We start from the raw sequence: 25,139 nt of genomic DNA, 5'->3' as shown, positions 1-25,139 counted from the left end.
TTACTTTTGACCCTCTTTGGCTTCCGTTCCAGATGACTCCCCTTTCTACGTTGACAGCAGTACGCGTCAGGCAGCTGCAACCACAAGCGAAGCTTCAACAGCAACAGTTTGGACTTGGGTGCAATACAACCTGGGTGTGTATGATACAAATGGTTTAAGACTTACAATGAAGAAAATTAAATCACCCACATCTTGACGTCCACATCGTGGTCAATGAGGGTCTGTCGTGGTATCAGTGACTGACATGGACGCTAGTGACAACAAGGTAAAAAGGCTTTTCTTTGAAAGCTTGCGATCATTTTCTTGGTATTGATTATGAGCAAGCTAACCTAGCTAGCACGACCCTAGATAGCTAAGCTAATGTAATAGTAGTAATGGGGAGGCCCAAAACAGAAGTATATTCGTGAGCTAACGTTTATTTTTTATATTACGGTAGTAGAAAACCAGTATTTACATGCAGTACTCTTCGAGTGTATATGAACTGATTGATTTAGCTGTCAGTTAATGAACACATTCCATCGTATCTTGGTGCCTGGATAGCTATATATGTAGCCTGATGCCGCTAGCTAGTTAGCTAGCTTCTACTAAGCCAGAGAGGTAGCTAGCTAGTTAGCAGACAAATACATTTAGTTCGGAAACTACGCTAGTGCTACATATACTCGCCCGTTTCTTGGCTTTGTGCAGTTTAGCACGTATAACTTAATGTAGTACATCACCAATCGCCCGGCTGACAATGAGAACGTGATTTAGCTAGTGCTGGATTGCAAGTTACATTCAAAACATGAGCTGATGTTAGGACTGTCAACACATTTGACAACTCAGCTTTCAACTTCGAATTGTAAGTAATTACGATTGACGTAGTCTGCACAAGCTGTGGCGTTTACTGTGTGACACTTGCAAGTCCGTATTTTACCACTGTCTCCCTGGAAGCAATTTGACCTAAAGTTAACTCAGACCATACTAGTTTGACAGTCAATGTAATGCGTATGTAGTTGTAGTAGATGAGGCACGTTTCGTCTGCTGTGCTGCAGAGGAATGTCCGGTTCTTCTGCATTTGTCACATTCCAGTGTTGAGCAAGTGTTGAGCAATGTAATTCACTGAAATGCAGATTAGCTCCAAGATCGTGTTACTGTTTATTGTAAACGCTACTGATAACCTATGGACTCGGGTAATTGCATGCATTTAGGGTGTCAGTTTTTGAGCACTACATGACCTATGTTAAGCAGTTTATTCACACTTCAACTCCAACTGACCATGACATGGTATATAGGATAGTCCAATCTTTCTTTTCTCACCCCACAATATTTTCAAAGAATGTGAGGGTGAAAGACAAGACATTGATTAGACCAGTTTTCACCCCCCCCCCCCCCCCCCCCCCCCCCCCCCCAGTGTCAGCCGCGCAGCCCACTCAACATCTGGGCCTGACCTCAGTGCCCTTTCCACAATCACTGCTATTGACACACACACACACACACACACACACACACACACAATGCCCTTGCTGCTCAGCAATCAGTAACTTTAGCTACAATGTCTGAATTATGAATCAAAGTAGTCCAAAACCGTACGTCTTTCTTTGTCACCTCTGAGGATACATCTTGGTGTTCTAAACAGACATTTCGCTGCTAAGACATGTTGCCCAGAATGTAAGTCCTGAGCATAGTCCCATTACTTTCTGTGTAATTAGCTTATGCTGTGGTACTCTCCTCATCTCATCCTCTCAGCTGTAACCCTCTTAACAACCTCCCCTATCATCATTTGCTACACCAAACAAATATTATGAATTAAATGTCGATTATTTGATCAGATATGCCACTGTAGTGTACAGTTAGCCATTGTGCTGGATGCGCTCTGTCTCCCCAGCTCTTTGTGGGACAGTCAGGGACCATAGATTAGTCAGAGAGTGCAGCCCCCAGACAGTAGGGGAAACAATTGCTGTCTGTGTGACCAACCGCTGCACTGATGCTCAATTCATGCATTCCGACCTCTGCATCAGAGAATGGAAGTACATGCTCTTTGTGTTCTGAACTCCGAACTCTCCACGCTCATCGCTGAATGACAGAAGAGGTGGATGCTGCACACAGCTGCAGCTCAGGGCATGAGCCTGTGGGCTAACGGGCCTGGCTGTGGGCTAACGGGCCTGGCTGTGGGCTAACAGGCCTGGCTGTGGGCTAACGGGCCTGGCTGTGGGCTAACGGGCCTGGCTGTGGGCCTGTGGGCTAATGGGCCTGGCTGTGGGCTAACAGGCCTGGCTGTGGGCTAACGGGCCTGGCTGTGGGCTAACGGGCCTGGCTGTGGGCTAACAGGCCTGGCTGTGGGCTAACGGGCCTGGCTGTGGGCCTGTGGGCTAACGGGCCTGGCTGTGGGCTAACAGGCCTGGCTGTGGGCTAATGGGCCTGGCTGTGGGCTAACGGGCCTGGCTGTGGGCTAACGGGCCTGGCTGTGGGCCTGTGGGCTAACGGGCCTGGCTGTGGGCTAACAGGCCTGGCTGTGGGCTAACGGGCCTGGCTGTGGGCTAACAGGCCTGGCTGTGGGCTAACGGGCCTGGCTGTGGGCTAACGGGCCTGGCTGTGGGCTAACGGGCCTGGCTGTGGGCCTGTGGGCTAACGGGCCTGGCTGTGGGCTAACAGGCCTGGCTGTGGGCTAATGGGCCTGGCTGTGGGCTAACGGGCCTGGCTGTGGGCTAACGGGCCTGGCTGTGGGCTAACGGGCCTGGCTGTGGGCTAACAAGCCAGGAAGGTGGTGCCATCGACAGAAAGTTAAAGACGTTTTGAAGTCAGGTTGGATTAACCAGCTCAAATCTGTGTTTCTTTTTGAACAATTGTTGAGATGATGCTCAATATTACCTTTTGACTAGGAACTGGAAACACCAAATTGAGACTGAGATAAGATAGACAATGCAACAGGAGGTTAAGAAGGGAGATAAAGTGGGTCTGATTCTTCCTCTTTGATTCCAGTGGGGTTATTGGTTTCGCTCCACCCACCCACCTACCCACCCAACCACCCACCTTCCCACTCCCTCACTGACCAACAGCTTTTGGTACGACCTTAGACAATTAGACTACACAGGACTAGAGCCTCGTTAGTAATCCCCTCTGTGGGCTTTAACAATAAGCCTAACCAGGGATTTAGACTACTAAAACACAAGGTGCTCCTGAAAACAAGCCCTTCTAGACTTGTGAGTAAGCCATACCTTTTTTTAAATCTTGATAAGTGACAGTAATCACACTGGAAGCCTTTCAAAAATGTGTGGATTGTTTCTGAAGGACTTGTAGTGTCCATAAGAGCTTTCATTTACTAGTTTAAACTGTAATTTCAAGCTTGATGGCGATTCTGTGTCTGCATGAGGTGCCGTATGTTATGAGTAGTGCCCTCAGTCCAGTTCTGTGTGTATGTGAGAGGATGGTGTGATTCTTTGCTCTGATCGCTGTCAGGTTGGCCTAAACAAGGAAGCCTGAGGGCAAGGGGTTAACACTTTTAATCTATGTCTTATAGACTTGCATGGCATGTTTTTTGGAATGTAAAAGATTAAGGCATAATCAGTGACCAAGTGACCAATTTATTGTAATATCCAATGTACATATACAACCATGTGTACTTTGTAAATGTCAAAACTGTCAACAGTGGCAAATCCAATCTCAGAGGAACCGAAAGAGACATGAAGTGGTGTCAAAGTAACAAACAACCCAAATGTAGTTTTGGCAAGGGTAATGTTGACATACTGTTGGGCTTAGCCATCAGGTATGTCAGTTATTACCTGTACTGATAATCTGGTTTGGTAACATGTCAATTATGACAAGTTGTGTAAGGCCACAGGACATCTGTCTTTCCAATAATAGTAGGGACTGATTTAAAATGCTGTTTGGTTCCTCCTTGTTTGTGCCATTTTTTTAGTTCAAATGGGGGCCAATAGTCCCCCCCCCCCCCCCCCCCCCCCCCCCCCCGCCAAACCAGTTGTTACTCAAACTTAAGCAGAGTCACATCCTCACTAATAAAACCCTCTGTGGCTCTCATTTCCTCCACGCAGTCATCTTGTGATCTTGTGGTCGGCTGTCTGAAGCATGTCTGTCTGTCTTGTCTGCGTCTCCCCACAGGATGTGAAGCTTTCAGCCGAGGTGGAACCGTTCATCCCACAGAAGAAAGGTCCAGAAGGAACACTGATCAGCATGAGGCTGTCTGGAGAGACGGGAGGACAAGGAGGCGGAGCGGGAGGAGGAGGAGGGGGAGAGCCCACCCCCATCCCCAGCTACCTCATCACCTGTTACCCCTTTGTCCAGGAGAACCAGCCCAACAGGTACAGGTACAGCCACAACTACAGCACCCTACTTCCACGGAGCGCAGAAGGCCGGAGATTGGGAGTCTGAAAAGTTGTGTGTAGGATGATGCAGTTCGCTCCGGGTTAGGAGGGTTTCTGTAGGTCTGCTCAAATACAGATAAGTGATGGTAGTAGTTTTACTTCTGTCCACTGACGCTGTCGTTGATCTTAATCATTGGTCTTAACTCAGACACCGCTGAGGTGTATTTTCAGAGAGGAACACAGTCAGACTCTGGAACCACCTCCTTCTCACCCACACAGGAACATTTCTAGCACTCGATAACATTCCCCCTCCAGCTGCCGTGACCTGGGTCAGTGGGAGAGCAGCTCGTGTCCCTGAGGGAAAACGCCTTCCTCTCCCAGGCTCCTCCCACCCCTCTCTGGCCCTCAGCTCTACCGAGCACTGCCTTTTCTACCCATGTGAACGTATTCACGCCACTGTTTACTACACCGGGCTGAATAGTACTGAATAGCATGGAGGTGAGCTTGTATTCTTCACACGAGAGGTCAACACATCAGATCCAACAACTTATTGGACCCAAACCACCTTCCTTTTTTTCTTCCCCCACCCCCCCCCCCCACCCCCCCACCCCCACCCCTGTGCTGTAAATGGCCTGTTTTTTAATGGTCCCTCTCCCTCCATGATTTAAGAGAAGGCCTCCATCGTTTTTTCCATTGGCGTTCTCTTTGTCTGGGGTGATCTGCAGCATCGGGCTCACGTCCGCTCTTTTGTTCCGTTCCTGTCCGTTTTGAATACCAGGAAATACCCGCTATACAACGCTGGCTGCCAAAATGTCAGCTGGATCCTTATCTGCTCAGGGCCAGTGGATCTACACACAGCCTGTCCTAACATACTCCACACACCAAGTCACACCAGTCAAGCAGTTCAAATCTGTTCCCGTTTTGTTTACTGATGTACTAAAGGATAAAAACTAAAATGAGGATATATATATTCTAACCTGTCTCCCCTCCCTTCCAGGCAGCACCCTATGTATAATGGAGGAGAACTACGCTGGCAGCAGCCCAACCACAGCCCTGGTGGCCCGTACCTAGCCTACCCCATCCTGTCCTCCCCGCAGCCCCCCGTCTCCAACGACTACACCTACTACCAGATCATGCCCGCTCCCTGCCCCCCTATGATGGGCTTCTACCAGCCCTTCCCTGGAGCGTACCCCGGCCCCGTTCAGGCTGGGGGGCTGAGTCCCGTATCAGCCGATGGCAGCGACAGACAGCCCCCTCTGGGACAGGCGTTTGGCCTGGCCAATCAGAGAGGGAGGGGCATGATCAGACCGGCTGCGCTGCCTAAGGTGAGTGACGTCGCTGCTCCTTGTGCCACATGTCCGTTATTTTCAGCACCGTACGCCCCTCTACCTCCTCGGACATCTAACCTCTCCCCACCCTCGCAGCAGCAGCAGCAGCAACAACAACAGCAGCAGCAACAGCTAGGGGTGTGCCAGCCCCCCAGGTCCCGCCGCCCCCCTCCCACCAGGAGTGTGGCGGTGCAGAAAGAGGTTTGTGCCTCGGGGCCCGACGGCAGGACCAAGACTGTCCTCCTCGTGGACGCTGCTCAGCAGACCGGTATGCACACCAGTGCCCCCCCCAGTACGGTACCATGCACTCCAGTCCAATCTCTACTCTGTTTATCACCGGCCTGATGTTGAAAATAGTCCGTTTTCTCTATAATGCCTTGAAATGAGTCTGTATTTGACAGTCTTTGTTAAACTGTAGGCTTTCTCCCACCATGAAACATGAAAGAAAATTTTGAATTTTATTGTGTATGTATTCACATTGAAATTCAGACATTGATTTGAGCCCCACGACCTTATGGATTACTTAAATAGTTGCAATTAACCCCTAGACCCATGACAGAATGCAAAACACAAGATTGTACATTTTGGGACAGGTCAACTTCAGTATGGGACGGTTAATTATGCACTTTGGGACGGTGAGGAAAAGGTTAGTTGCGAGCCCTAAAGCCAGGCCTTTGTGGTGTATTAGGATCTATACTCTCAGAGCCCCTTGTGAGCAGGGCCTGGACTACAAGTGCAGGAATGCCTGTTGCATACCTGTATAATGTGAGGGCAGTGTTGGGCTTAATGAATGGACACGCACAGGGGAAGTCTAACCGTAGGTGAAGCCCTACATCACCTGAAGTAGGTGAAGCCCTACATCACCTGACGTAGGTGAAGCCCTACATCACCTGTCATGTGTATTCAGAGTAGCCTCTTGACATGACTAAGCAGTTGAGATTTTGAGTCGTGGTGACCTTGAGGTTTTCATTCCAATGAATGTTGACTTGGGGGTAAAAATATCTCGACATGTCATAAATCATCTCCCTAAACTATACCGGTTTGGACAGTCTTGTTGTTGGCCAACTACAATGCCCACCACACAAACACAGACTTGATTGTAAGTGATGCAGGTGAGGTCTGTTTCCAGAATGTTTCCTGTCACTCAAACAGGTCTGAAGAAGGAAGCGTCCGGCCTTGTCGGTAAGAGCATGTTGACAGCAGGTGTACGGGGGGGGGGGGGGGGGGGGGACTCAGCGACATCCTTCCTGTTCCCAGCGCAGGAGGAATGCAGACAATCCAGTTGTACCAACAAACGATGAATTATGTCTGCCCGTTTCGGATTCCATACTGTAGCACGTCACTTCTGGCCAGTCTAGTTGAGCTCCTCAGAAACCCGAGGTCTGTCTCTGCTCCCGTCAGACTTCCTCGGCGAGGCGTCGGGGCTCTGTGCGTCCGAGCGCTGTGCGTCCGAGCGGGCCAGCCCCCTGCTCTGGAAGAACCGGCCCCGGAGGAGACGGGCGTCTCACCCCACAGAGAGCTCCAGCGAGCAGGGGGCCAGCGAGGCCGACATCGACAGCGACAGCGGCTACTGCAGCCCCAAACACAACCAGGCCGCCAGCGCTACGCAGCGCGCCGCCGAGCCCTCCACCGCCTCCACGGTACGCCAACCCACACCCGGCCTTAACCCTGAGAACCAGCCTCTCTGCAACTGCTCGAGTAGTCAGTGACACTTATATTAACCTCTCTCTCTCCCTCTCTGCCTCTCCTCTCAAGGGCGTGGAATCTGGCGTAATGACGGGTAAGCTGTGCTTGATGGTAGATGGAGACCTAAGACTGATAATGTGTTAATGTATGTGTGTGATCATGTGTTGTTTGTGTGTGTGTGTGTGCAGCAGTGAGCTGTGTGAACGTGGCCTCCCAGGCTACCCAGAAGCCCTGGGGAGACAGGAACCCAGCCTTCCACAGAGCAGGGAAGATCCCCGAGCAGAGGCACTTCCAACAGGTACACAGACACTCCAACGCTGGGTCACAGTGAGCGAGGCTCTGTCACGATGGCCCGGCTCCATTACACAGCCTGTGTACACAGTCTGACCCAGCAGCAGTCTACATCCACATGACAAGCCCAGGCAGCTGAAAGCTGAGCCCCTCACCTGTTCAGACTCACCTCCCCTTGACCCTGGCCTACTTGTGCCTCCCTCCTCCAGGACTTCCAGGGAGGCTACCCCGGTCGCCCCAGCCCGGCCCTGGCAGAGAGGAGGCTGCAGGCAGGAGGCATCCCTGGGTCTGAGCTTACTCCTGAGCCCCTCTACTTTGAGGTGAGACCGGTCTATGTGAGACAGGCCTTTAAGATGGGTTGTGAAGGGCTGCATGTTTATGTTCTCTCTCCCTCCCTCCCTCCCTCCCTGCCTCCCTCCCTCCCTCCCTCCCTCCCTCCCTCCCTCCCTCCCTCCCTCCCTCCCTCCCTCTCCCTCTCTCTCTCTCTCTCTCTCTCTGTCTCTGTCTCTGTCTCTGTCTCTCTGTCTCTGTCTCTGTCTCTCTGTCTCTCTGTCTCTGGCTCTCGCTCTCTGGCTCTCGCTCTCTGTTTGTCAGGATGAGGATGAGTTCCCAGAGCTTGTAACAGGAGCGGCAGCACTCCGTAACAACAAGCCAGACCCGGCCCAGTCCCAGGCCAAACTCCCCAAGAACCTGGTGAGAGACATGATGACTAACCATCCCCCTCCCAGTTTAACTGTTCTTCTACGGCTACGACCATCATCCCCAACCAATCCTGCAGCCCACTGATCTGTGTCGTCCCCCCCCCCCCTCCCCGCAGCTGGACAATCTGCCAGAAAACTCCCCCATCAACATCGTCCAGACCCCCATCCCCATCACCACCTCTGTCCCCAAGAGGGCCAAGAGCCAGAGGAAGAAGGCCCTGGCTGCTGCCCTGGCAACAGCACAGGAGTACTCTGAGATCAGCATGGAGCAGAGAAAACTCCAGGTACCAGCATGCAGTTGGAGCTAGCTTTTTATTTAATTTTTCTGTAAATTGTATTTAATTCTAATTCCACTTAGGGTACATAAACTAGCAGTACTATGTACCCTTAGTATAGATAGTCCACATATTAAAATGTTTGGTTCCTATATGTTTATTGTATACACCTTCCTGCCAAAGTAAATTCCTTGTCTGTGCAAACTTTCGTGATGAATAAATCCCATTCTGATTCTGAGAGCTACAGATCTGTCTAGAGTAGTGCCTCATTAGTTTGTGGTGTTAATTCTGTTATAAAAGATGAAAGCCTGACATACGTTCCTGTTACAAATCTAGTGACTTCAGATCTGTAATGCTGTGTTCACACTGAACACAAAGAGAATTGTTCTCGCCGCCAGATAAAGTCAATGCAAACATTGACTTGATCTCTAAATGGTATTCGCGTTTATCGCGTATTTCGCTTCAGGTGACCCTGTGTCGAAAAAGTTTGTCAATGATGAGATGTCATTGACGTTTTAGAAGAAAACAGCTGACAACGGAAAAAAAACTTTGGGTCCTAGCGATTCGCGCAAATAATTTGCTTTGCGTGTGAACACAGCATAAAAGGGAGGTTGCTCTTTTTCGAGAATCTAAAACTGCTGTTCCTTTTCTGGCCTGCAGGAGGCGCTCACTAAGGCTGCAGGGAAGAAGAGTAAGACTCCAGTCCAGCTGGACCTGGGAGACATGCTGGCTGCTCTGGAGAAACAACAGCAGGCCTTGAAGGCCAAGCAGCTCACCAACACAAAGCCACTGTCCTTTACAGGTACACACACACACTGACACACACACACACACATACACACATACACACACACATACACACACACACACACACTGTCCTTGTGCCCTTACACACCTGTCCTGAGTGGAGAGACACGTCGTCACCAGGTTCTCCGCTGTGTGTGTTTTCTTCCAGTGGGTACGGCGCCTCCGTTTCACGGCTCGGCCTCCACCAACGTGGCTGCCATGTTGAAGCAGCCTTACTCCGCCCCCCACAACTCCCTGGACTCCACCGCCCCCCGTCTGAAGAGGGGGAAGGAGAGGGAGGTCCCCAAGGTCAAACGACCCACCGCCCTGAAGAAGGTGAGGGGAAGCGGGACTCATCTCTCCTTATCACTGTCCTGAAGGGGGTCGAGAAGGACGCCAAACCTCGGACGGAGTTGAGATGATTACGGAGAAAGCCTCGACACAGCTCCACGTTGAACCCTTCATATATATCCCTTCTCCCTGTGTTTGTGGCGGGTCTAGATCATTCTGAAGGAGCGTGAAGGGAAGAAAGGGAAGAGCTGTGTGGAGCAGGGTTCCTCAGGACAAGAGGAGCAGGGAGACGAGGAGCTGTACTTTACAGACGACCTCTCGCGAGAGCCCGCCTCCCAGGAGGGTGAGAGCCCAGGGGTCAGGGGTCAGGGACGTCGCCTGACGGAAGACTCCCAAGTGTCATGTTTTACCACTGTCCTATCACAGATCCGTCCCTCCCCTGACATTCTGTTTCCTGTCTCCTACAGAGAACGGTCTGAGCATGCCCAGTGATGCATCCCTGTCGCCGGCCAGTCAGAACTCTCCTTACAGCATCACTCCAGTTTCCCAGGGTTCCCCTGCCAGCAGTGGCATCGGTAGCCCCATGGCCGCCAACGCCATCACCAAGATACACAGCCGTCGCTTTAGAGAGTGAGTAACCAGAGTGTCCGAGGGGAAGGAAGGGAATGTTCTAGAAAGACGTTTAGTGGGTTGCACAACGCAAAACTATGAGGGATGCAAGCTCCGAACATCACAGAGAAAAACTTTTTCATTTTTTTAAAGCTCTTGCAGAAGTTAACGGGTTCCTTTTAAGGGAGGGATCATACAATAGATGGTTGTCCAGAGTTTAGCACAGATGCCTGGCTAACTTCTCTCTTGTCAGCACGATGTATGCCGAGGCGACAAGCAGTCCATTGTCCTCCGCTGTCCTCTGCAGTAGGCCCTTTGTCCCAGCCCACTCTGATCTAACGCATCCTGCTGTTGGAGCTTCTGACCAACCTCCATACAGCAGAAGCCCCTCCCCTCACCCCATACTGCACTGTACCATGTGACCCATCAGATCGGTCCATGGAGCACAAGTCAATGGTTGAAATCAATGATTTCTGGTTTTGTTCACCTCGCTGTATTGATGATTACGTTTCGGGAAACGCACCGGTCCGTCTGTCATGCGTATGTGTGTGTTGTAACAGAAGTATTATGGATTTATATTTCTCTGACCCTGAAAGATGTGCCACATTGCTGCACAGTGTGTTCATGTGTGGCTCAGAGTCCTTCAGAGCTTCATGTGCGTTTGCTGAGTGCCTCCGTGTGGCTGCTCCCCTGCAGGTACTGTAACCAGGTGCTGAACAAGGAGATCGACGAGAGCGTGACCCTGCTGCTGCAGGAGCTGGTGCGCTTCCAGGAGCGCGTTTACCAGAAGGACCCGTCCAAGGCCAAGGCCAAGCGCAGGCTGGTCATGGGACTGCGGGAGGTCACCAAACACATGAAGCTGCACAAGATCAAGTGTGTCCTCATCTCCCCCAACTGTGAGAAGATCCAGGCCAAAGGTCAGAGCGCCATGTTCTCCTCTGCTGTCGTCACACACAGATTAGGCAATCAACAAACACATAAGACTTTTCTTTGGGGATTGATCACAAAGTCAAGATTGCTTCTTTAATTATTAACCTAAAGACCCTCCACAAGAGGGCACTAGGCCACTGTAGCAAATTAAGCTATTTGTACAGACCAGCTCTACACAGCCAAACAGAGGGCTAAAGACAACCACTTTTTGAGCCACTCGATGTGGTGGAAGTGATAACTGCACACTCTACTGCACTGTAGATTCAGTACGCATCACTTCCTGTGTTGTGTGCTGGTGCAGGGGGTCTGGACGAAGCTCTGTACAACGTCATCGCCATGGCGAGAGAGCAGGAGATCCCGTTTGTGTTCGCCCTGGGCAGGAAGGCCCTGGGGCGCTGCGTCAACAAGCTGGTGCCTGTCAGCGTGGTGGGCATCTTCAACTACTCTGGAGCAGAGGTACGTACAGACCCACAGAGCCCGCTGGGTTTAACCTGAAGTCAAACCCTCATCTAGGACAGCTAGTCAAACCCTCATCTAGGACAGCTAGTCAAACCCTCATCTAGGACAGCTAGTCAAACCCTCATCTAGGACAGCTAGCCAAACCCTCATCTAGGACAGCTAGTCAAACCCTCATCTAGGACAGCTAGTCAAACCCTCATCTAGGACAGCTAGTCAAACCCTCATCTAGGACAGCTAGTCAAACCCTCATCTAGGACAGCTAGTCAAACCCTCATCTAGTTGAAGATTGTACTGCAAAGAGGAACTTCAATGACAAGTAAAAAGTCTGAAGATGCAATTATATTACCCCCCCCCCCCCCCCCCCATCTCACTTTCTTGTATTATCCCTCCCTCCTTTCTCTTGTTCCCTCGTTCCCGCTCTCGTCTCCTCCCCCTCCGCCCCGCCCAGAGCTTGTTTAACCGCCTGGTGTCTCTGACGGAGGAGGCCAGGAAGGCCTATAAGGACATGGTGTCTGCTCTGGAGCAGGAGCAGGCGGAGGAGGCCCTGAAGCACGACAAGAAGGTCCCCCATCACATGGGCCACTCTCGCAACCCCTCCGCAGCCTCCGCCATCTCCTTCTGCTCCGTCATCTCTGAGCCCATCTCTGAGGTCAACGAGAAGGAGTACGGTAAGAAACGCTGAATCTATCTCTCCTCTCTCCCCGTCTCTCTCTCTCTCCCCGTTTCTCTCTCTCTCTTTTTGTTGTTTTTTTTCCGCCTGAAAACAGTCTCCTCACGAGGGTCTGGCTTATCTGAAATACGGAGAGAGGCCTCTTTCAGAAACAACGAGCTTTGCACTGCGCTTGTCGCCGCTGAATAGATGTTCGGGTGAAGTTAGAAAAGCCCTCGTGGCGTGTGCCATAGTGAGCTTAGCCTGAAATAGTGAGTTTCAGAGTGCAGTGGTGCCGTCGTAGAGATGCGTTTGAAAGACTCCACCTCGATGTGAACCCGACACTTAATCTCCATCTTTGGGTCGTCTTTCCCCTCAGAGACCAACTGGAGGAGCATGGTGGAGTCGTCCGACGCCCTGGAGCCTGTGGAGCCCGAGCCTAGCCGCCCTGCTCCCTCCTCCAGCTCCCACAGGGACGGAGAAGCCCTGTCCTCCTCCACCAACCACCCCACCCAGGCCCCCAGTCTGCCCCCGGGCCCTGCCACCCTCCAGCCCCGGGCAGGGCCCTCGACCCTGGGCTCAGGGGACAGGGAGGAGGGCCGGGCCGACGACCGCCTGGAGCTGGCCTCCCAGCAGAGCACCGAGACGGGCTCTCTGGACGGGAGCTGCCGTGACCAGCTCAACTCCTCCATCACCTCCACCACCTCCACCCTGGTCCCGGGCATGCTGGAGGAGGCCGAGGAGGAGGACGAGGAGGAGGAAGATTACACCCCGGAGCCCATCTCGGTGGAGGTTCCTCCCCTGAGCAGCCGCATCGAGTCCTGGGTGTCCACCACGCTGGAGAACTTCCAGCTGGGGAAGAGCCAGGACAGCACCGAGGAGGACGACGACGAGGAGGAGGAGGAGGAAGAAGGGCAGAGCGAGGAAGAGGATGAGTTGGATTCAGCCGACCTGGCGCTGAGCGGCCCGGGGAGCAAGGAGCAGATGGAGGCCAAGAAGATCACTGGTTGATGTGACCTCCAACATCTTCTCACTTTCTGACCCTGTTCGTTTCCCTCATCCCTCTTCTCGTCCGTCCCCCCCCCCCCCCCCTTCCCCTCACTTGTTAACATCTGAACCAGCAGCTGTCCCCTGTGTGTGACTCCAGACACCAGGTGTAATCTCAGGAATCAGATCGACCCCACACACACAGGCACGCCCATCACTGGCCACACACACACACACTCTCTCACGCACACACAAACACACACACACACACACTGACAGACACACACTCCCAGACAGACACACACACTCACACACATACACACAGCCAACAAACCCATTAACAAAAACAGACCAAGCATCCAAGATTTTGTCAGAACAGAACTTTGGCTCCCTCTGCTGGATAACCCATGTATTAACAGACAAGTGTTCTGCAGCTGTCTAGTCTTGTGAAGGGGGAAGCAGCCATCTTTTCCAGACCCCCCAGGTTTGCACTTGAACTCTGAGGAAAGGCTTTACTCTGTGTGAGACCGAACATTTGGAGAGAGGGATCCAAGGAGGTGATCCAGGGAGGGGTTTAGACTCCCAGGCTGATCATGAAACCTGGTAACACCACTCAACACCCAGAGCCCCCTCCTCTGCTGTTAGCATCATCCTCACAGACAAAACATCCATCGTTTCCTCATACGTTATTACACAACAGAGTTTACAGATGCGTGTGTGTGTGTGTGTGTGTGTGTGTGCGTGCGCTGGTTAGCGTCAGTCACGGGCCCATTATGACACCATCCCTATAGGTGCTCATTAGCTTTATCTGTATTGCGTTTCCCCCCCCCCCATGGAGTGTGTGTATTTGTGTGTTTGGGAGGGAGAGGCGTGTGTGTGTTCCTTGTGTGTCCTTTGCTCACTATCAGTTTCTGTGCAGTATGGTTAGTGTACTCACAGTGAGACCCACCCAACCACTCGTAATCATTAATCATTATTCCTTGACTCTTGTCCATTGTATCCCGTATCTCCGAATTAAAGATAAATAATGAGATTACGTCTTAACATAAACTGAAACTAGAACAAGTCTTCATGTATATAACATGTATAAGTTGTTCTACTGCTCCTGTAATCTGTAATATTGGTTTTGTTGTGTGAACCTGTTTGGGCTGTGTGCTCTGCGCTAGTCTTCAGTGGCTAGCAGCTGTGTAGCGTAGCGTAGCCCTCTAGTTATCGTTTGGTTGTTATCTGGTATAGCGGTGTGTCGGATGGATTGTGTCTCAGTCACGTTCTTGTGTGTCTGTGCGCGTGTGAGTATGTCAATCTTTTTTTATTTGATTGTTCTTTTTTTGTGGGGTTGTGTAAGTAGCTGTGGTCAGAGATGTGCATGACAGCTGTGTGATTCCCAGCTGAGACAGTATCGTTTAAACCTCCAGTCTTCATTCAGACCAGCTCTTTACCGCAGGCTCCGCCCCCCTCACCAGCCCGATGCCCCGCCTACTGCCCCGCCCAACACCCTGCCCCGCCCACCATCCTGACCTAGGGGGAGGAGCCAACACAGGAGAAAACCACACAATATGCATATCAGCAGTAAATTAATAATAAAATTAAAAAAACATGTAAATAAAATTGTACAAAAGACATGTTGGGACTACAGTGTACTAAAGATCTATCTTAAAGCCATTTGATGAAGGAAAAACTACATTGCATTGTATGAATCAAAGTTAATCATGAGGGTATTTTGAAATTGGAGGATAGTGTCGTGAGGTGGATTCTGTACAACCGCCGCTAGTTGGATGGTGTGCAATAAGAAACGAGAGGAGGAGGAGGGATTCTACATGAGCTGGGGTTTTATGAAGGTTTGTCTAGATTGAGAAAAGGTACGCAGTGTGCAGACTTTGTCAAATTTTTACTTTCATCAAAGTGTGATTTGGAGCAGTTATGGCAAGTGTGTTCTTTGCACTATGTAAATACAATACCAGTAAAGATCTTGTAACTAATGTGAAAAAAAATGGTTAAATGAAGTTTAACTTTTTCATCGTGGTCCTTGTCTTTATATAGATATTTAAGAATGGTTCTTTAAAACTGTACAGCACTAGCTATATGTAGAGGCTATTTCTCATACTATAACTATTAACTGACTATCTGGACTGATTATTAATATCATTAAAATGTTGTTTAAATAAATGTGTACTTTTGTTTCTGTGATGTTCATGTGGTGCAAGATGTTATAGCAAGCTTAGTTTGGAGACACATTTTCCTTACGTAGTTCCACTGTACAACCACTAGAGTGAGTCCCAATCAAGTTTTCAGAAATCCTTCAATGCTTATGCATGATTTCTTCAATGGACTACTGATGGTCATGATCATCTGGGAGGATAGCATCAGTAAGCAGGAACTCAGTTAGTTTTAAATGTGTTCTCTTGTGCAGAAATCATTGGAGAGCCCTTGGGTTGTGGGGCTAATTCACCCTATATCATTTACTACTAGTTTTAAGGACACAAGATGCAGTATCAGTTCCCCTCGTATAACTGGGGCTCTCACACACACACACATTCACACGGAAATGCAAATATAGAGCTTTAGCTACTTCCCCCTCCTCCACTTATGTTACGCAGGATATTTACATATCTGATGCCTTAAATATACTTATGAATGTTACTCAATTCTCTTGCTTTGTTCTTTAACAGTAGCAGATTGGGGTCCTGGGTTTTCATGGCTGTTTCTTACTCAAGTCACAACTTAAGAAATGTTGTCCTCCATGTCATTTGGACAGCCATCCTGGTTTTGAAATCAGATTTGACCGCCGTCTTCGCCGAGCGTTGGTTTGTGAAGGGATCAAATCTGGACTGTAGAGCCCTCTCAGTGCTATTCCCAGTATCCATGCTTGGTTAGATGGTGAATCATTTCAATGAGAGGGCACTATAGACAGGTACAGCATTTCATATACTGGTGAGCAGGAGAGGATTCACACTGTATCTGTGTGTGCGTGTGCGTGTGTGTGCTGCATGAGTCACCCTGCCTCGCTGTGATTGGGCAGTAGTTTACGGGGGGAGGGGGGAGCCTGGGGGGCTGTCAGTCAATTCCCCTTCCGCTTCATTCACACATCCCTCAGCATGCGCAGTCGGAGAGAAAGAGGCAGGCAGGGAGGGAGGGAGGGATGCTCATTCATAAAAAAAAGAGAAAGTTCATTCATAAAAGCTGCGCCATCAGAGAGAGAAGAAGAGAGAGCGACAGAGAGACCTGGCCAGCGTGCTACCAACACACAACGACTGAAAGAGTAGCGGACGAAACAGAGGAAGGACTGTGTCTGAGTGTGTGTGTGTAGGAGTGTGTGTTGCGGACAGTAAGATGTTTGGACTTTACTCTGCGTTAGCCAGACGGGTTAGGACTGAGCTTTAGACGACACTGAGGGAGTCAGGCTTCCTGCAGCACCATCAGAGACACACAGGTAAGTTACTACAGATTTAGTTTGTTTAAACAACACCGTTTATTTGGTGAGTTGTGGACATTGAAGCTTACCAGGGCAGATTGTACAAGAAAACTAGCTTTCATTAGACATTCTGTCACAATATTTTGTTTTGTGTTTGTGCTAACTGAGTAAAACTCTGCACTGTATCTCCTGTAGTCGAGCTGCCATCCCTGGTCTCTGACTATGAGAGAGCAGACCTTTCATAGGCTGAAAGGACAGACAGGACTCCTCCCAGGTAACCAGACGGCCAAACAATCTCTAGGTGACATATCTAGACAGAACCCCTCCCCCCCCCCATGCATCTGTCCTCTCGGGCACAGTCGGACAGTAACTACCCTCTTCTCTTGGTGCACCCCAGGCATGCTGCAGCGTTCCAAGTACAGTCGCCTGCGCAACGACTCCCTCACCTCTCTGGAGGAATACCCATCGCAAGGAGCTCTGGCCCTGAAGACGGACCCCTGTCTGACCTCTGACCCCACCCGCTGCCTGGGACCCCTCCCCCCGCAGGTGGGCCCGCGGACCCCCCCGGACCACCAGGGCTCGTCCACACTGAGAGGCTTCATCCCCCGTGTGGCTAACATCAGACTGCACAGCCCCGCATCCCTGCTGGGCCTCAGGGGGCAGACGGACAGGCATGGTGACAGAAGCCTGTCCCAAACAGACTGGGACTCGGGTTCCGCCCGCGGGCTGCTCATCCACAAGCAACCCCCCGAGATAAAGACCCTCGCCCTGCCCCAGACCTCCTGCCTCCCCCTGAATCATACCTCCAGCCAAACTCACTCCTGCCTGCAGCTGACGGAGAGGCCCATCGCCCTGCGTCAGATGGCCAGTCATCACTGGACCCGGGGCCACCTGGTCTCCTGTCTGAAGGGGTCAGCTGGCACAGACGGACACATTCTGGATGGGAGGGGGAACAGGATGGTCCATCCCCACATTAAGGTACTCACCAACCACCCTCTCGTCTGTCAGAACCACCTGCACGCACAGACACACTGGGCTCACTGGCTTTCCGGATATGTGTGGACTAATTTAGAGTAAATTCGTTTTGCTGTGTTGTGAACAGTTATTTTGGATGTTTGGATTTTTTTATGATGACAGATTTTCTTATACAGATTTCTCCAACCGGCAGCATAACTTTGTGCAGGATGCTTTTGAATACCTGAAAAAAAGGAGACAGTCCTAGCAATAAATGCTAGTTGAAAGAGTTTAAAATCGACATTCACACCCACCCACACACATACAATTTCTTTGGACCTACACCCCTACTCTCACACCATCCTATAGGCCCCCTCCCTCTCAGACAGAGCTTCCTGTGTGGGCAGTCGTGACTCATCCTGGCTCTATGCTTCTCCCTGCATCCGCTGTGTGTATGCTTGCTTGTGTGACTGTGTGTGTGTGTGTGTGTGACTGTGTGTGTGTGGAGATCCGGTATCAGTAGAGCCCATGCTGCCTGGGACCGGAGGTGTGTGTGCATGACTGGTCAGCAGAAGCCTGGCCTGTAGGCCACTGAGCTCTAATGAACACAGAGGCTGATTGACTTACTGTCCTCTTTAACCCTTGTCCCATCCCCCCCCACACACACACTCCATCACCCCCCCACACACACACACACACCATCACTCCCCCCCCCCCCCCCCCCCCCCCCCCCCCCCCCCCCCGACACACACACACACACAAGCACACGCTCACTCAATGTGTATTGATCTTTGTATGGCCTCTATCAGGCAGGACTTGCTCATTTTGGCTCCTGCCTATCAGGGTCAGTTGTTATGAGGCTGGGAGCCAATCAGAGTTAAAGAAGGGAGTGTGTTTCTGTGCCCTGAAGCATGGCTGAATGAGTGATGCCTGTAACCTGGACCAGCCTGTCCTTCATAATCTAGTCACAGACGATTTACAGTACAGTCTAACTTCACTAAAAACATCTGAGTATTACGTGTAAAGGGCTTTTCATGTGTTTTACATGATTGTTGTTTAGAATCTTCTGACTCTGACATGATTGTTGTTTACAACTTGTTTGTCTGTTGTTTTGTTTTCCACTCAGTACATGGGCAGTTTGGAAGTGATCCAGTCCATGAGGGCTTTAGACTTCAACACAAGAATGCAAGTCACACGGTAAGTGAGTTACAAGTTACACTGTATGTGTGTGTCCACATGGTTGTCATCGCAGACAAGCATGTTGTTGATTCCGACTTATTAAGAAGAAGGGGAAAATCAAGTTAATATAAAAATGCCCCTGAACAGAATGTGTTTTGATTTTGACATCCTCGTGCTGATGCCTGATCCAGAGGCACACAGCCGACCGTGTCCACGACCACTGCCCCCTGAATGATGGACCAGAAAATTACATTTAAATGAATTTCCCCCTAATGATCTCTGGAGAAATTATAAAGAGAAGGAGAGAGAGAAAGAAAGAGAGAGATGGAGAGCCAAAGAAAGAGTGCAAGGGAGAGAAAGAGAAAAAGACAGAAAGAGAGACAGTGAGACTAACTCTGGTAATTGGCTTTCAAGGAAGAAAATTCTTGGCCCATTGCTTCCTGGATGGAAGGATAATGTTACGTTTGTGTCTCCATGTCTGCTGGCTTGTAGACCTCGGTGACCTGTGTAACAAGGGCTCTGCAAAGACAACCCTGTTAGCGGAGATAAGGAGAGGAAGAAAAGTCCAGACTTATCTATGACAACCGCTATGATGTGGTTTCTAATGCACACAAGGTTCAAGTGCTCTTTGTTTTTCATCTGCCCACTTGAATCACATTACGCTGATTAAAATAATTGGCTTTACGTTCGCTATATTCTGGTACATATGCTTACATTGTCCTGTCGTTTCAACAGTCACATGCTGATGCACGAGTGTGTGGTATCATGCTGATGCACGGTGTGTGGTATCATGGTTGTGAAATAAATACGTGTGTGTGCCTGTGTCTGTGTCTGCAGTGAGGCAATAAGCCGACTTTGTAAAAAGACACCAGGAACCAAGACAGCAACTCCAAAGAGTAAAAGGGTAAGGCCACACACGCACATGTGCGCGCGCACACACACACACACACACACACAAGTCAATAACCTTTTTTTCATTGTTGCCAGCTTCTGTCTAAAAGACTGTCAGCCGTTCTGGGCCAAAGCAACCTCCAGTTCTCTGGGACCAGCATCCTCCTCACCATCTCAACTGACAGTGTGGTTCTGACTACAGCCAACTCCCTGAGGGTAAGGGGGGGATGGAGTACTCAATGAGACTACTGGGGATGGTGGATGATGGATGATGATGAGGGATGAGGATGATGACGTGGTTCAATTGTAAGACAATTATTTTATTTATAGTTATACGGATAGTCATTTTTCCAACTATTCCTGCCTTTTTTTTACTTTCTTTCTTTCTGTCTTTATCTCTCTCTCTCTCTTCAGATGATAGCCCATCATCCCATGCAATCCATCTCGTTTGCCTCTGGAGGAGATCCTGTAAGTTTGACTCTTAGAAACTCTTTGTATGAACGTAACATCGAAACGCATGAGCAAACACAAGCATGCCCCTTCACACACACACACACACACACACACACACACACGGACAGTGAGTAATCTAATTTAGGCTAATTACTGTTCTGTTGGCTGTTATTAATGGGAGGTAGAGTTGCTTCCTGTTGACCAGTTATGCTTCGTACTTTTATTTACTTTGAAGGCAATGTCAGGTGGGTAGTGATCCACCAAACACACAGTGCTTGTCCATGTCGTTGTCTTAATTGAGTTTTCAAACGTTCGCTTCTGCCAAATCACCACAATCTTCAAGCTTTCGCTCAGTCTGTTTGATTTGTCTTTGTAGGACATGGCCGATTATGTTGCTTACGTAGCCAAAGACTCCATCAACCAGAGAGGTAAACGACTTAATTCCAATTCAATTATTTTTCCCTAACCATCTTTCCACCTCCTATGTCATGTTTGTGAGGATAATCGTCCACTTTAAAAGGCCAGATAGAGAACACCAAATACACAACCAACCAACCAACAGACCAACCACCCCTTCTCTCTGACAGCATGCCACATTCTAGAATGTGCCCCAGGCCAGGCCTGTGAGGTCATCAACAGCATCGGCCAGGCATTTGAGACCCGCTTCCAACAACTCCTCAGCCACACCCCTTCTCTGCTCCCCACCAATCACAAGTCAGCACCCTTTCTTCTCATGGTCAAATTCAGTTTGTGTGTTTATGGTTTGTTTGTAGAGTAGTTTGGTATTATGGTGAGAACACGTAAGACTAACTGAGTTTGTGGGTGTGCAGGGCTACCACAGGGGTAGGGCTCTGGAACCAGGAGATGACAGATATCCGTGAAGTCCGACAACTCAGTCAGGACCATGAATACTACAACCAGATTCCTGGCAAAGCGCCCCCTCCTGGAGGAATACAGGACATGCGCACGTCAGAGAACCAGGCTGACGATGCAGGGATAAAGACAGTAGGACTATTCAAATGTATCTCACACACACACACACACAAACACACACACACACATATCTATCAACCTCCTTGGCACACAAACAGGAACCTGAATACACACACATGCACACACAAAATCACAATGACAACAAGCATACTGGTACTGAGAGACACACACACACACACACATATCTTCTGTCTTCCTGTATGACTCATCTTTTCTTGTTGCAGGTCTGTTCCTCCCAGGCTGTGTCTATGTATGAGAACTGCTCTCTCACTCAGGAGCCTCTGGCTCCACCTGCAGGTAGGAAACAGAACACACAACAGAGACTGCTTAGTTTCAAGACTGTAAAAACAACAGGTTTCAACAGGTCGTTCCTTGAGCAGTTCTCTTTCTCCTCCTTCCTGTTGACCACAGATGTTGTGTGGTCTGAGAGCGCGGCCGAGGCACTGACCCAGGACCAGCTCCAGAAGGAGGAGTGGTACCATGGCAGGTACACCAGTCTCTCTCCACAGCAAGTCCAATGATGAGGACGGTTCATGGTGGTGTGAGCGTTTATTTGGCTCATTTGACGGAGACAAATAAAAGTCACTTTCACCCCGAAACTCTCCATCTCTGATGATAATAATAATGGTATCGATCTAAGCGTAATTTCTCGTTCTCTCTCTCCTTCTCTTTCCTGCTCTCCCCTTCTGTCCCCTTCCCTCTCCTTCTCTCCTTCTTTATCCTTCTCTCTCCTTCTCTCTCTCCTTCTCTCTCTCCTTCTCTCTCTCCTTCTCTCCTTCTCTCTGTTCTTCTCTCTTTTTCTCTCTCCTTCTTTCTCCTTCTCTCTCTTCTTCTCTCTCTTCGTCTCTCTGTCCTTCTTCTCTTTCCTTTTTTCTCTCCTTCTCTCTCTCCCTTTCTCTCCTCTCTTCTTCTCTCTCTCCTTCTCTCTCTCCTTCTCTCCTCTTCCTCCCTCGTCCAGGCTGGGGAGGGCTCAGGCGGAGAAGCTGCTGACCTGCAGTGGAGACTTCCTGGTCAGGGAGAGCTGTTCTGCTCCTGGCCAGTATGTTCTCAGTGGCCTGGAGGGGAGGACAGCCAGGCATCTGCTGCTGGTCGACCCGCAGGGACAGGTACAGTTGTGGGGTGTGTGTTCTGCCCTGTGTGTGTGTGTTTTGCCATGTGTCTGTGTGTGTGTGTGTGCATGTGTGTGGGCTGCCACTCGTGTGTATGTATGGCCGTGTGTGTTGCTCTGTGTGTGCATGTGTGTGTGTTGCCCTGTGCGTGTGTATGCGTGTGTGTGTGTACTATATGTGTGGGTGGATGAGACATGATTTGATGACTCCCCCCCCCCCTCCCCTCCCCCCCCCCCCCCCCCCCCCCCCCTCCTCAGGTAAGGACCAGAGACCAGGTGTTCCTGAGCGTTGGCCACCTTGTGGGCTTCCACATGCACAGCCAGACGCCCATCATCTCTGGGAGCAGTGAACTCTCTCTGAGGCAACCTGTCCTGCAGAGACTCTGTACCCCGGACACACACCCCACACATACCCACACAGACAACGGCAGTGACAACATGGCGTAACTGTCAGTTGGCAGTCAAAACGTGTCACATCCGTCAACTCTGTGCGTCAGTGTTTCTGAGTGGTAGGATGAGCTTTAGGTCTTCTGAGGCACTGGAAGATGTGGCTTCGTTCTCTGTAGATTCCATAGATAGACCAGCAGACAAGCTGTGACAGAAAACAAGTTTGTATTTTGTAAAAGAATGTTACTCTCAATATGAAATGTGACATATGTATGAAGATGACAATGACCACTCTCCATGCAAAAGACTTTCAATCAGTATCTAAATCATAGCACAAGAATGCTAACATCAGTGAGGACTGGGATCGACTGGGACCGGTCATACTGGAGAATGCTCTCAGATGTTTCTTTGGATAAACGACAGTGTATTTTGTATAGAAGTATAGAGTTGGTATATGGTGGTGGTGTATGTTTCACCTCTGTCATATGAATTTGTTTCTACACATCCTACTTTCTAGTCTAATGCTGTATGTTAAAGCTCTCCAATTATGCAAGCTGTTCTGCCAATACTTTTTCATAAAGATAATGTGATTTTGGGCACAATGTCAAGTCATTTCCATGTGTGAATCAGAAGGGTTAGGTAATGTAGGGTTGCTAACTGGTCGATGTGACGTTCCATCGACGTACTGTTTCTCACTGCCACAAGATGGTGCCATTTTATTACCATATCATCAAGATGACTCACTCCACCAGTGTGTGTGTTTAAAATGTAATTAAAAAAAACGATTTTGTGCGTCACACAGTACAATATACCGAGTCATAAACACTGTGTACCGTATACACAAGAACCCATACGTAAAACAGAATGGAAAATGTGTTCTTAGCAGATTTCAGACAGCTATCACTCCTACAGTGACTGTGTACTGAAGGGATAGGAGATGACTGTATCCTGAAACTATGTTGTTGACTGTTTGGATTTGCTTTTGGGCCGTAGCCCCAGCATTCATCTTATAAAAAGAGCTTGGAGGGTCTCACCCAAATGAATCACCAGCGGCCAAGCTCCCATGTCAGAGCTGGGTCACGGAGCCACGGAGAGACGCTGAAGGACGAGGGAGATTGGGGAGGAAGAGGACAAGGAGGTCGGGGGAAACCTCACACCTCTGTGAGCCTTTCACCTGTGGTGACACCGTCTGGTTCAAATCTGCCAGAGACGTGTAATTCAATGTTTGTTATCCTCACCCGTTTGTACAGCTAAACCCCCGAACCTGAATGTATGCATGTGTCTCTTTCCATGTCTCTCTCTCTCTCCTCTCTCACTCTCTCTCTCTCTCTCTCTCTCTCTCTCTCTCTCTCTCTCTCCTCTCTCTCTCTCTCCCCTCTCTCTCTCTCTCTCTCTCTCTCTCTCTCTCTCTCTCTCTCTCTCCATCCCTCTTTTTCTCTGATTCAGAATGACCTCGCCCAACACAAGTCACCAAGACCAACAATGAGCTAATCCATGATGTCTTTCTCGGGCAAGATCCCCATGCACGCGTGTGGCATCTCACCATCCCTAGCGACCCGAGTCATGTGAGGTGAGGTTGACCTGTGGAGTCACGCTCAATCACATGATCAAGCCGTGGGCACCCTGGTGGGAGTCACTGTAACACTGTGGTAGAAACTGTCACACACACACACACTCTCACACTCTCACACTCTCACACACACACACATAGACCAGTGTTCAGTGGAGAACTCTTCAGGTCAGAGGGACTGAGAGGACTCCAGAAGCAGCTAAATGCCTGCAGCTGAAAATATACAATTAACCTCGACGAAGCCCTGTGTAAGAGAGAAGATGATCAAGTGATTACATTCTTTTTTAGAAATCTCCCCCCCCCCCCACTCACACAAAGCATTCCCAAGCCCTGCAGGGACTGAGAAGAACAATTCAACTCATAAATAGCCCCCAGGGTACACAAGCGTGAAATTGTTGCTCATTTCAATGTTATCAGAGTCACACAGAGGTCAGCTGAGATGTGGAATGACAGAAAGCTGCTAGAGATCTTACCATGTTCTGGGTTTCACTGGGTTTCCATATCTTCCCTCCAAAGAACCAGAGGAGCAGGTGAGGGTTGTGACTCGCTCACACGGTCGGAGACCCTGCCCTGTCGGCCCTTCTGGACCCAGCAGTAGACTGTGGAGGGGTGGACTACAGTTCTAGCGCTGACCCCTGTCTCCCTTTCTGGCTCCTTCTCTCTCCTTCTCTTCTGTCTCTTTCTCTCTCTCTCTCTCTCTCTCTCTCTCTCTCTCTCTCTCTCTCTTTATCTCTCTCTTTATCTCTCTCTCTTTATCTCTCTCTCTTTATCTCTCTCTCTTTCTCGCTCCCCCTCTTTGACTCTGGCTTTGATTGGCTGATATTTTTACTCACTGCAGGAAACAGAAAATGATGCCCATCCATCTTCCCTTTCTCAGTATGTTCTGCCATCCCACATCCCCA

At 49.8% G+C, this 25,139-nt stretch overlaps 2 protein-coding genes across 6 annotated transcripts; both read left to right on the top strand.

The window, feature by feature from the left end:
* The first annotated feature begins 63 nt into the window (after nt 1–63).
* Nucleotides 64–15,460, top strand: secisbp2l (SECIS binding protein 2-like). 5 transcript variants are annotated; one of them, XM_047041754.1, is made up of 18 exons: nt 64–265; nt 4,096–4,295; nt 5,296–5,623; nt 5,723–5,918; nt 7,028–7,266; nt 7,382–7,406; nt 7,501–7,610; nt 7,813–7,923; nt 8,198–8,296; nt 8,421–8,588; nt 9,240–9,381; nt 9,535–9,701; nt 9,867–9,999; nt 10,124–10,286; nt 10,962–11,182; nt 11,497–11,651; nt 12,103–12,322; nt 12,683–15,460. In XM_047041754.1, exons 1-18 carry the CDS (start codon nt 245–247, stop codon nt 13,312–13,314), a joined length of 3,330 nt encoding a protein of 1,109 aa, XP_046897710.1. In that variant the 5' UTR covers nt 64–244; the 3' UTR covers nt 13,315–15,460. The 5 variants fall into 5 exon arrangements, with proteins under 5 accessions (XP_046897710.1, XP_046897709.1, XP_046897711.1 ...); XM_047041753.1 differs by having other exon boundaries at nt 4,096–4,301; nt 5,726–5,918; XM_047041755.1 differs by having other exon boundaries at nt 4,096–4,301; nt 5,723–5,894.
* A 1,023-nt stretch (nt 15,461–16,483) lies between these two features.
* LOC124481923 (SHC-transforming protein 4-like) lies at nt 16,484–23,316 on the top strand. The gene is made up of 14 exons (XM_047042214.1): nt 16,484–16,720; nt 16,898–16,976; nt 17,100–17,680; nt 18,783–18,853; nt 19,673–19,739; nt 19,823–19,942; nt 20,141–20,194; nt 20,556–20,607; nt 20,767–20,893; nt 21,010–21,184; nt 21,397–21,469; nt 21,584–21,659; nt 22,131–22,278; nt 22,539–23,316. Exons 2-14 carry the CDS (start codon nt 16,925–16,927, stop codon nt 22,725–22,727), a joined length of 1,785 nt encoding a protein of 594 aa, XP_046898170.1. The 5' UTR covers nt 16,484–16,720; nt 16,898–16,924; the 3' UTR covers nt 22,728–23,316.
* The last annotated feature ends 1,823 nt before the right edge of the window (nt 23,317–25,139 follow it).

Source organism: Hypomesus transpacificus, chromosome 19, assembly GCF_021917145.1.
Source record: "Hypomesus transpacificus isolate Combined female chromosome 19, fHypTra1, whole genome shotgun sequence".
In the NCBI taxonomy this organism is placed as follows: domain Eukaryota; kingdom Metazoa; phylum Chordata; class Actinopteri; order Osmeriformes; family Osmeridae; genus Hypomesus; species Hypomesus transpacificus.
The sequence above is the reverse complement of the archived record's forward strand: the minus strand, read 5'-3'. Positions and strand labels throughout refer to the sequence as shown.